At 44.5% G+C, this 12,969-nt stretch overlaps 1 protein-coding gene across 1 annotated transcript in view; it reads right to left on the bottom strand.

Moving 5' to 3' along the window:
• Positions 1–12,969, bottom strand: part of Cul1 (cullin 1) — a 56,337-nt gene that overhangs the window by 23,411 nt on the left and 19,957 nt on the right. Inside the window, exons 9-12 of the mRNA XM_075692578.1 lie at positions 8,883–9,128; positions 8,626–8,781; positions 1,683–1,789; positions 1,045–1,093 (exon numbers count right to left, since the gene is read on the bottom strand). Of these exons, the coding sequence (XP_075548693.1) occupies positions 1,045–1,093; positions 1,683–1,789; positions 8,626–8,781; positions 8,883–9,128 (558 nt within the window). The remainder of the gene's footprint in view (positions 1–1,044; positions 1,094–1,682; positions 1,790–8,625; positions 8,782–8,882; positions 9,129–12,969) is intronic.

Below are 12,969 nucleotides of genomic sequence, written 5' to 3'. Positions count from 1 at the left end.
TCGGGGATCTGACTTTATACTTTAAAACGAAACTACTGTTTAAGCGGGTACAGTTTAACGAGGTTTTACTGCACTACTCTTTAGTACGTACTTTTTCCAAGCTCCGGACAACTGCAGTTTAACGAGGTTTCACTGTATCAACATAAATCAATACAATCAAGAATGGCAAATGATTACCGTATTTACCTGCATGACGATCGCACTCGCGTAATGATCACACCCCTGAATTTTGTCATCAAAATGCGATTTTTTTTATTCCCATGTAATGATCGCACCCCGAACTTATTGCAGCGATATGTTGCCAAGTCTAGCTAATGATGATCACGCTTACCATCTGTCAAATGCTGTCGAATGCTACGCGAACGACTCTTCAAGACATACCAAGCGGTCTGCATTCACCATCTTATCTCATCTTAAGCAGATGCTCCATTTCATTTCTTTCATCACTTTCCGCACTTCCAAGAAAAAAAAACAGTACAACCAAACTTGCCTTGTAACACTTGTAACACAGCTATTTGCCCACCCTTAGCGGAAACGTGCCCTATTAGCATAGATTAGGAATGCCGCAGTTTTCGCAGCATGCCCGCCATGTGTTTTATGTCACTGGCAGCTAAACACGCCCATCTCTGTTTCCGTCCCCTCAAGGTGAACATGGCTATGTTATTGCCGCAAACTTGCCAATAGTAACGATATTATTCCTTACTGATACAGAACAAACTGTTTCAATGCACGTAACATACTCACGAGAAGAAAAAAATTGCGTTAGGCGCGTTCGGCTTACTCCGCCGGCCACCATTTTTGTTTTGCTGTCCCGCACTGTTACAGCGGCAGCTGCCTGTTTGTTGACCTGTTGTCATCTCGCAGCCAATGCGGGATGAAAAAGAAAAATTTTTCTTTTCGTGGGCAACTTAACCCACGTAATGAACGCACCCCTGAATTTGCATCAATTTTTTTTTACAAGAAAGTGCGATCATTATGCGAGTAAATACGGTAATACACAGCCCACCATCCAAACAAGGTACACACAATTTTTTTTAAACTCACCACTTGATTAAGAGTATCCTCAAGTTCTGATTCTTCTGGGTTTTTAGAGCTGCAAGAAAAATTTGGATTGATTAGCTCACAGATACTCAGATACTAAGCATTGTGCACAAGTTTTCCATGCCACTTATTCTTGCATGTTGTCACTGCTATCCTATGCTACTTTTCTGCTTTGTAGCACCGCTTGTAACCTGTCACTTGACTTCTGTCATTTGCTCCTGTGAACTATCACAGGAGCAAATGACATTAAGATTTCCTGCCAAGATGGGGGTATAGGACTGACACGAGTACATCAAAGTGGGCTTTATTGTAAACTGAATTATCTTTTTACAGTGCAGATGTCGCATAGTTGAGGAAAAAAAATAAAACAAGTGCTCACGGTGTGTTCTGTGGCCTTATCTATGTGTTGTCTGCACTGTAATAAAGCATATGTGAACATGAAAGGGCCTTGGTTATCCGTTAACTTAAATGACATTACTCTTTACACAAGTGAACTGAGTGAAGGATCCCAATTTTCTGGCTCATCAGATAATTTCGCTAGGGAGTTCATTTTAGTTAAAACCTACTGCACTGTTTATTCTAGAAATTTCTCCAACCACACATCCTTCATTGAGCTTATGTTTGACAACATGAAAACGCACCTCTTTTTCAGCAGAATGTCGCAGTACTTCGCCAGCAGTTCAGGAGATTTACTAGATGAGTTGGCAAGCCTTGTGACAGCATTGTTGTTGATGAACTTACCACAAGCCTGGACACAAACACATGCCATTAGAGTGGAAGGCACGCATAGTGAATGACATTGTAATTAATGAAGTGCATAATAGAGCACCAACACTGCTTTTGCACTTAAGTAAAACAGAAAGCAGAAATTAAAAAGTGGCAAATAAGCTGCAGGCGATTGTCATTCACAATGACAAACATTGCTCTGGTGGAAAGCACTGTGGTTAAATCATTCTAAATTTTATTATAAGAATGCACACACAAGGCATGACATTTCTATTCTAAGACTTTTAGAATGAAAATTTGTTAAAGAACAAACTCAACAATTATTTCTCCCTGCGTCACTAACTAAAAGCACGAAACAAATACTGTTTACATTTAGTGTATGTGTGCCAATGCTGCAAATTATTTATAGTGCACCTAAAAGCTTTCTGGGCAACATAGGCGAGAATTGAAGTTTGAAAACACGAACTGTCACGAGTTGCACGCTACAAAAGCTCCTTGGTTTACCTGTGCACCAGCAGGTGTTAAACATCAGAGGCAACCACAACCCTTCCTTTAAAATATATTTTTCGCATGGCATCGTCCAGCACTAAAGTGTTCTAAACTACAGTCGAATCTCGATAATTCGAACTCAAAGGGGCCCAAAAATTTGCTTGAATTAAAGGTAGTTCAAGTTAAAGGAAGCTAGTTGAATGGAGGACTTGCCTGCAATGGCCCATGTGCACTGAGCTAACACATGAGAGGGAAGTTCCACAAGATTTATTCACACGTATTTACGTATTACAGTCGGTTACTAGGCGTATCGGTGCTCGCACTCTGATAGGAGGTGGCGGGTACACACGTGTATAATAAAATCAAATGTCCTGTGACAATTGCCCCTTCAAACTTTTGGTACACTTCACCGCGTAAGAGTGCTGCATTGGGGCGAAGTTAACTTTCGAGATCCAGCATTATGCAACGCGCCATGCTTTCTGCGCTCCAAAGACATTGGCGAGGACTACAAAGGCAGAGTCGGCGCCATTGTTAACAGCGGCGGATTGCCTCAATGAAAAACGTGGCACTGAACAGCAAGAAGCTTGGTAGCGAACGCCGAAGTAGCTAGACCTAGCGTTGCCGTGGTGTAGCTACAGCTGCCAGCGGGTCTGCGTGCGAGAGCACGGGCTCAAGGCGGCGCGATAATCAAAATGGCGGTGGTGGTGGCTTCGACTAATGCGGTCTCGGGCCTACGGTCATGGCAGGAAGTTTGCAGAATTGTTTCTTTCCTCATTTCGTTTTTTCACTCTTCAAGTAGTTATTCATAGCAGGTTTCTTTTCCACTGCCGCCACCTATGAGATTATCTCAGTCTCTCTGACTTTCCGCTTGACATTCCTTGTTTCCATGTTACTCACCATACAGGCCACATACTTGCTGGTAAGTTTCCTAGTTCTTTTCCTCCGCTGTGAATCAATGTTTTTCCTGTGCCAATACCTGAAAACTCTCCCGGCCCATATACTTTCTTCCATATTCCTCAGCCACTCTTCATAATCAATTTTACTGTGAGCTTCTCTCACTACAAAGCTTGTCCAGCCCTTATCACCCTGCACAGCTTCATTTGTAGTCTTCCTGTGAGCGCCCAATGCGAGGCATCCCACTGACCTTTGCTTGCCATTGAGTCCTGATAGTAGTCCTGATTTCAAGCAAACAACCACATTTCCAAATGTAAGTCCATACCTGCCAACCTGGCGAGTTCAAAAATCGGGATACTTTATTTCACGCCAACAGGTGGGGGGGGGAGGGGTTTCGCTCAAACTTTGAGGCAGTGTTCGATGAGTCTTTTTGCAAGACCTTGCAGTAGTAGACTTTGCTCAAAACATGGTCCAGACTGACGGCCCTTCACTAGCAGCAGGTGTTCGAGGGTTGTGTTGCACATTAATGAGTGGAATTCAGTCCTAGTTTATCGCGCCATGCTAAAATTCTCTCACATCCTCTCTGCGTTGCTATGCAGTATCACGAGTAAAGCCAGCATCACCTTAGCAACTTGGTGAAACATGTTTTCCATCAGTGTTTTTCATTTTTCCAACCATAGACCACTGCACGTACCACCTTTGTTCTATATAGAATGTCCTCTGGAAGACTACACCTGTAGTGTGGCAAACTCAGCTTCGAAAGCAGCTAAAGCGTCTTCTGCAGATTCGTTGGAATCTCGGGGCAGCAGCTGAGGGAAACTCTGAATAAAGAAAGGAAGACTTGAGAGCAATGCTTGTGAAATAAATTTCAGGTTGGCCACCTCCGAATTCTTGAGTTGCATCGACATCCCTAACGCTTCGCCTCATCACATTTCAGAAACATTTTCCGTACAAGAGGCCCAACGTGGTGACTGACACTAAGGGGTAGGTTGCGTTCAACGAGGAATCCCGTAAACAGGCACTCCACAAGTATGACACTGTCATCACAGTTGTTCCGGAGGAAGTTGACTATGCTGTCTTGATGCTCAGCGGTGCGAACATAGCTTTGATGCTTCGCCGTGGAAATGTGCAGTTTCAAGTCCCCTTTGTCGCCGTGAGACATGCTGACATCGCATCCACAAGTTGTACAAAATGCAAAATTTTCTGCTTTTCTTGATGTCAAAGAGCACAGAAATCCAGAAGTATAAGAACGCAAAAGCTTCTGCAAATACCTTTTCTAGGGCTTTGATAGCACAATGGCGTCAAGCACACGAGGATTCTAACTTTACACGGTGCACCGCACACACGCGGCCTAGCCGACACTAATCAAACACACAAGCAGCAGCAGCAACAAAATGCACCATGGAGGAAGGCATGCATGAAATGCAAGAGCTACATTGACTCTGGCTTTTTTTGGCTTACTAGGCACCGTAGTCGGCTGCTTAGTCGATGATACTGATGGTGCTAGTGCGGCCATCGTTGGTAATGCTGACGATTACAATGTGGCTGTAGATTCCGCGGTGCCGGTTTCGCAAAAACCATTATTGTGTGAACAGAGACCACTTTTCGGGAGATATAACACAGTGATCGTACAATCTGAAAGTTCAGTAAAAAATCGGGAGTCTCCCAAGCGAATCGGGAGGGTTGGCAGGTATGCAAAGGTGACAGGTGCAAGGGCGGAAAGAAATCCCGTCTCCGTGTATCGGTTCTGTTCTGCTGCAACTCCACGGGCACGGAAAAACTCAAGCCGCTAGTTGTTGGCAAGTCTGCTAAGCGCGCTGCTTGAAAAACGTCTCGTTGCCTTGCGACTACCGAGCCAACAAAAAAGCGTGGATGAGGCGAGAATTGTTCACTCAGTGGCTGCTGCAGCTCGACGACACAACGAAGAAAGACAAAAATTCTCATCGTTGACAATTGCTCGGCGCATATCATGAACGTGCTATTGAGCAATGTGCAACTTGAATTTATGCCTCCAAATTGTACTTTTTTGCTCCAACCTTTGGACCAGGGCATCATCAGATGTGTGAAGGCCGAATTTCGGAAGCGTCTTGTGCAGCGCCTCCTGTTCAATATCCAACTGAAGCTGCCCGCACAGGTAAACATCCGTCAAGATGCAGAAATGCTTACAGGGTCGTGGTGGAACGTGAAGGCAAGCACGATCAGCAACTGTTGGCGAAAGGCAGGCCTTTTGAAGGCTTCACCTACGCCACAAGACTGTGAGGACATAAAGAAGCTCAACCCAGAACTGTGGAATGAGCTTACCGAGAAGCTCCCCATCGACACCACGGTGACCTTCAATGATTACATTGACAGCAACAGCACGGCGCTACATTCACAGAGCTCACCAACGAAGACATCGTGAATAAAGAGCATGAGCAAGAAGATTGCAATAGTGACAAAGATGATGCCGACACTGGATCAACACACAAAGAGGAAGAGACTGTTTCCAGCTTGGATGTTTTAGTTTTTCTAGAAAAGATGCGATCATTCCTAGGGCGCTGTGAAGATGTCCCCGAATGACGTTCAGAGGAAGGTCAAGGATGTGGAGGCGTTCGTCCTGCAGCGCTTGCTGTCTACTCGCCAGAAGAAGATTACAGACTTCTTCAAGCAATAAACCGTGCCCAGCGTTCTCATTTATTATTTACGTATGAACACACGCATCTGCTGCAAAGGTATGTCATTTTTGTTGTTATGTTACATTATTGACATGAAAATATTCGTTTTTCAGTACTACGATAATTCAAATTAACGAATTATATTCAGCAGTCCCCCAAAGTTCGTTGTAACGAGATTCTACTATACATCATTTTTTGCTGGGTGACAACCAGTGATAAGCTGAACAGATGTTTGCTGTGGCAGCTACCTAACAGTTACGACTAAACATTACAAGTGGCACAGCATGAAGCAATTCTAAGTGCCATCTAACGAGCTATGTGTTGGCCACTGCTGCAATGCTGCTGCATTGACAAAAATTCAAGGTTCTTGGAAGTGTATGAACAGGCTCTGGCATAGGTACAGTCAACCACCAATGTTTATGTGGCATGGGATTTGCGAAAAAAGCATGATGCCTAGGCACACAGCTTCAAATTAAAGTTTTAGTCTGTAGTACCTTTTGTGATGTAAACAGTGATCCGTTAAATTCACTTTAACAAAGAATTAATTCCCATTTGTCGTGGAATCTCGGTCTCGTAAACTTTAGTGACCGGCTGCACATACAGTCGAAACCACTTACAACAATATTCAAATGCTACGAAAATTTCCTTGTTATAACCAATAATTGTTATAACTGAGGAGCATGAAAAAAAAAATCAAAATGGGGGATGGTGCACGAAAAAAAAAAAAAAAAACAGAATGAGCGATGGCGCAGCTGTTTCAAGAAAACTATAATGGCAGGAGGTCAGTCCTCCGTACCACCTTCCTCCATCAGACTTCCGAATGTGTTGACTCGAACTGTTTAACTCTGCTTCCTGCATGCTCCGATCGCATGTTAACAAGCCGCGGCTGTCGGCGTTCAAGGATGGCACTCCTATAACAACTGAAAAGAAGGGTCATGGGCGGCTAGTGACATATGAGCTCCGCCGAGGCATCACTTTGGTGGCCCCAAAACGCGCCTTTTAAAAAATGCAGGAACGTTGCCATGGCAGCATCTCGTCTTGAGAAATTCAGAAGAAACGCTGGAGCGCGATCGCCATGAGCATCTCGCCACATAGTTTCCACTGGCTTGTACGAGAAAATCACATGTCCGTCAGCCTAGCATGCTTTAATCGTGCGAAGCTTGCCAACATCTTCGTGCTTGACGTAGTGAAGTGGAAGGTCCCATGCAAAAACAAACCGATGAGGGACTGAATCTTCTACAGGACCTTCCGCAGTAACAATGTCGAGGCAGTCTGCCCTAACGCATCAGCGTTGCCGTCGTGGCCGTCACTGTCACTATACTATGCAAGCACGTTCATGACGATTGCCCCATCGGTTACAAGCACTTCGTTTCGGAATCTATAGCAGTGCGCTTTCTTTTTACCGGCAACGTCGTGCATTGCCGATGATCAGTGGGCGGGTCAGCCATTTTCTGTTTCGGCGGCAAGTCAAGTGAGGCTGAGAAACAACGTGGCCAAGAACAACTTCGATGCACCGAATAAAAAAAAAAAAAAGAAAAGCACGAGCGACTTAATCCATTAGCAGAATGGCGCAGAGTGAAGGCCATAGAATAAAGAATCAACTGTGAGGGCCGTGCACGCAATTTGGGAGCAGCGTTGTCTGCACAGTTGGCGTGGTCCATTCATGTTTTGGAGGATGGCACAGTGCAAAGCTATGGGCGCAGCCCATTCATGTTTGGAGGGGTGAAAGGCCAATGGGAGAGATGCGCGCGGCGGCAGTTGGGGTGCCGGGCAACTGTGCAGCGGCTCGAGTTTCTCTTTTGCTTTTTTCTTTTCAAGTATTTCACATTCCATTACCCTTTGGCATGGGCACCCAGCAGCGAGACTTCATCGTTATAACCGATAATGTGGCATGGGGACATTGTAGTAAGCGGGTTATTTCCCCATATAAAACATACAAAAGTTGACTGTACAGCTGCTTTTCATCGTTATAACCAATATAAATGTTGAAACTAGTATCGTTATAAGTGGATTTGACTGTATTAATTGTAGAAAAATATAGACTGTGCAGTTTAGCACGACTGGCACAAGAAGGAAAGCAAAGTAACACACACAATTGCTGTTATCAGATGTGTACCCAAATGAACCATCTAGACTAGAGCTGGGAAATCAATCGAGTAAAGGTTTAATTACAACTATGTTTTTGATTGCAATTAATCTGTCACATGTCCAAAACCACAAGCACCACCATTGATGACCCCCCCCCCCCCACGTTCTCTTGCTGAGCAAGAAAGGAACGAGTTGCGACTGCGCGCACACATGCGCACTGCATTTGCAACGAAATCTATCGAAATGTTCAGTTTCATCTTAGTGTCCTAGTGTTAGGGGAGATAACCAGAGGCATCTTGTTTTCCTTCAGTGCGTGAATGAAAAAGAAATGGTGCCCTGTTCGACTTTTTGACGAACAGAGTTGACAACTTGATGCACTAAGGGCGCCAGCATCATCATTAATGCATCATGAAGCCTTTAATGCATCAATGAAGCCTGAACTTTTCATGGCACTTATAAAATTGAATGGTCATTTGTGTAGACTGTTGCTCAAGTAATAACAAAGGCTCTTCAAAAGTATGTAATGTGACAAATTTGCAGCTTTTTTTTTTTCTCTAGTTATGTGCATGAATCCACAACCTTGATTATTTGATTAATAAATTAATTAGATGCTATTGATTAATCAGATTAAATATTTTACTCAATGCCCAGCTCTAATCTAGACGGAGTCCATGCCAATGCAAGCAACCCCACCTGTACCAGACTGCAGCCCCGAACAGCCAGGCGGACTAACCTTGTCAAGAGAAGCAACGAAGCCCACGTCATTTGCAAAGGCAGTGATCACAAGCGCATTGTACTTTCGGTGCACCTGCAGCAAGGTGGCCACGTACAGCTTGGGGTCCTGGGCAGCCGCCTCGCCTAGCCGCTCCACGGCAGACAGGCCCTGGGCCTACATTGCATCACACCGGAAGCGCGTCAGTGACTGCAATGCTAACGAGACCTGTTGAAAACATTCCTACGACAAGACCCAAGCAATAATTCAAAGTGTACCTGTATGTGCTCCTCAAGCAGAGTGCGTAGTTCACCAAGCCCGTCAACAATACGTGACACAAGCTGGAACATTCGTCCGAGATCCTCGTCCTTGTCGTCGCTGAGCAGGTTCTTGAACTCAGCATAGAAGATCTCCAGGTGCTTCTCTATCAGCACCTTCTCGCATGTCTTAGCAAGCGCCTCCAGCGTTGTCTCATGCAGGTACAGATGAACTCGCCGCTGCTCTTCGGTCAGACGCTGCTCTGCCTGTCAAAACAATGAATACAGAGCAAATTCAAAACTAGCAGTCAGCTCAGCAGGGACTGTAAGAACTCCCGCACAAGCCAATAAATTTTATTCCAATAGCAATTATACAGAAACTTGAAGCACATTCAAACCACCGTCGCAGTATGTCCCAGTGTCAACAGCACGTGCATAGACCACAAGCAGAGTTGGGCCTTTCTAGCTGAGAGTGCTGCGCAGTTTGGCTGCAAAAATGACAGAGCCAAGAGGATGCACTGTCACGCTCTATTAAACCAGCTTAGAAGCAGGATGAGAACAGCGTTCTGCCTTCCAGCTGCTGGCATAAGCGTTGTGTACACAGACAGTAGCATGCCTGTTGAGCAGCTTTGTGCTTACCACTCTATGCATTACATTATACATTAAGCTAAACATTACGCTATACATTAACATTAAGCTATAAAGCATTAAACATTAAGCTATACATTAAGCTATAGCTACCTAATCCTTTCAATGGGCACTGAGAACTGCCAATAGCTATCCGTCATTCTCATCTAGGGCACCAAAGGCGCAGCACCTCCAAAACTGCTGGTGACACTCGTCTTTCCAGCATTGGGACACCTAGTAGTATCGCACCATGCCAATATGTTGTGCCCACACATTGTTATAACACTGTAGGAAGAGCGCGAGCGCAACACTAAACCTTGCTATTACTGAGAATGCTTCGCTTTTGAAGTGCAAATGCCAGTTTTCTTTGAGAAAGTAACACAAAGTTACCAACTCATTAGCACTCTGACTCAGCATGGATAACCTAAGCATCCAAATATTCAGGAATTAAGAAAAAAAAATGGAGTTGCCGGAAATCAATAAGCCTGAATTTGCCAATGCCAGACAGGCCTGTCAATAAGATACAGTCAAACCCGGTTATATTGAACCTGCAAAAAATGCCCATCAGTTCAATATAGGGCATAATTCAATATATTGTATTTACTCGCATAATGATCGCACTTTTTTGTCATTGATGAAAATTCAGGGGTGCGATCATTATGCGGCTCAAATTTTCCGCGAAAAGTTTTTTTTTTTTCATCTCGCATTTGCTGTGGGATGACAACAGGTTAACAAGCAAGCGGCTGCCACTGTAACTGTACGGGACACCAAAAAAAACAATGACAGCCAGCAGAGCAAGCCGAACACGCTGGATGCCATTTTTTTTCTTCTCCCGAGTACATTACATGCATTGAAACAGTTTCTTCCGTATCAGTAATGAATAAGATCGTAAATATAGGCAAGTTTGCGGCAATAACGTAGCCATGTCCACTTTGAGGGGACAGAGATGGGCGTGCTTAGCTGCCAGTGACATAGAAACACATGGCGGGCATGCTGCGAAAGCTGCGGCATTTGTCTTCACTACTATCCTAATACGGCATGTTTCCACTAAGCGTGGGCGAATTTCTAGCTGTGTTACAAGCGTTGGCGTGTGAGTAGGGTACACTTCTTATGTATCAGTGTAAGCATGGCTAATATCATTACCGCTGATGATTTGTTGCGCGCTCACGAGTGCAGACGAGAGGAATCAAAAGGCGCCTTTTTTGTTGCTGTTGACCACAACAATTAAAAAGCCTACAAATAATAAAGTCAAGTTTGGCTATAGCTTGTTTTTTTTTTTTTATGGAAGTGCGCAAAATGATGATAGGAATGAAGGTGGGTATCTGCTTAAGCTTCTTTTTGGTGCATGCAGACCCCATCGTGCGTCTTGAAGAGTCGTTCGCATAGCCTTCGACAGCATTCGATAGATGGTAAGCGCAATCATCATTAGCTAGAATTGGCACACGACATATCGCTGCAGCAAGTTCTGGGTGTCATCATTACGCAGGAAAAAAAAAGAATTTTGATGACAAAATTCAGGGGTGCGATCATTACACGAGTGCGATCATTATGCAAGTAAATACAGTAAGCCTGTTAAAAAATTGGGCGTCATAAAAGCACATACCATTTATAAAAGCACTTTACTGATGAAACTAGCTTAGTTTCGCACAAAATAGTCCTGTACCTTCTTCCTCTTGCACAATTTCGCTGCCTGTGACAGCACGCACTTCTCCACATTGTCTAATGAGTCGGAGCAGCTGCAGCCGCAACCTTACACAAATGTGCAGAAGCACTATACTAGTGCAAGTGCACCTATCACCTCACAGGATGTGAGCAAAGGATTGTTGTTGCTTTCCTCATTGTGCCTGCTTTCACTTGTGTTCGGTACAATGTCGGCAATGTAGTCCTTGTTTTCGGGCTCTCCCGTGATCGCGACACCACCATCCGCACTCAAAAACTCGTCAACCATTGATCCGCCACCGGCTTCCGGAAATTGTGACAGCTCGCTCCAAACTTCAGCGGCACCAGCAATGGCTTTGTCACACTCACAAGCACTTTCAGAAGTCATCACCGGGCACGTAGAAGCTGGCACGCCTGAAGCAGTTTTGGATAAACCACTTGTACATGGCCACCTTGACGTTGTGGCCGAGCATACAAGTCAGGCGCCACAGGCACCGGGCCATTTGTCTGCTTTGGCCCTAATCTCCTCCTTATTCTTTCAGACTGCACTGACAATGCACCTCGGAATCTTGCACATGGCGGCAACACCCGACTTCTTACCACGTTCGACTCGATTTATGATTTCAAACTTCACCGTGAAAGGCAAATTCAGTGCACTTCGCGCTGGCCATCGGGACAACACTGCGGGAGAAGGCCTACAAGGCACAAACGCAACGAACGAGAAAAGCAGTGAGGCAACTAGGACTTGCACCATCTTGCACAACGAGGGCACAAGAGCCTCTAATTGGCTGCCTGAACAAGCACTGCGGGCAGGCCAGGATCACTTTTTGCAGGAGAGTGTCTCCGACTCGACCGAAGCGGTGCGGTCTCGGTAGGGACCAGGCTTAACCACTTTTCGGATATGTCGGCAGGTTTCCTTGCTGCCGTTAGGGAAAGCCAACTTCTGGGGGTACTTTTGCATCACCTGATGTTCAATATATTGGGAGTCACTGCAATTTTTGTTTGATATAAGCGTAACTTTCGCTATATATATATATATATATATATATATATATATATATATATATATATATATATATATATATATATATATATATATATATAATTGTTCGATATACAGGATAATTTCATGTAAACAGGTTTAATGTGGTCGGGTTCGACTGTACTCTACTGCCTACACGGGTGCTAAACAAGCAGCCTGCATTTCATGCAGTGTAACTGCGTTATGTTGGACAAGTTGAGGCATGTCAGGGCCTGCACAAAATATGCACCCTGTGGGAACTTTGCACTAATGATTGCCACTTTCCACTAGTTGAATCAGAATGATCATCATCTTGATTGTTGTTTCAGAGCCTGAAGGCTGAACATTGCAAAATGCGGGCCACAAACACAAGGAAAGGCCAGCCACACGGACTAGCCAAGCATGGCTGGTGTCCCAGTGCAGCAGTTTTTTGAGAATTTGAAGTATCGCTAGCATATTTGGTACTTGTACTTAAAAATGCCCGCTTACTGTACATATAACTTTATTTCTTAGAGGAATCTATCACAAGAAAATATCAACCTTAGTTGCAGTTTGCATACATGTTACATTCCTTATGTCGCCATGATTGTACGATATACGTAAGGAACAAACACCATTGCAAACATACCCACTGCCACAATAAAGTGACTTTAGCATTTATGGAGGAAAGCCAGTCATATCACATTTTTTCCAGCAGCCGCTGCATGTTGGCATCTCCTGGTTGCTGGATAACCCTAGCACCCTCAGTGGCAACTGAACAAGTTGACATTCAATGTCACCAGCAGGACGCAACCAAGAATT

Source organism: Dermacentor variabilis, chromosome 5 (assembly GCF_050947875.1).
Source record: "Dermacentor variabilis isolate Ectoservices chromosome 5, ASM5094787v1, whole genome shotgun sequence".
Taxonomy (NCBI): Eukaryota; Metazoa; Arthropoda; class Arachnida; order Ixodida; family Ixodidae; genus Dermacentor; species Dermacentor variabilis.
Note: the sequence above shows the minus strand (reverse complement) of the source record. Positions and strands in the feature narration are given on the sequence as shown.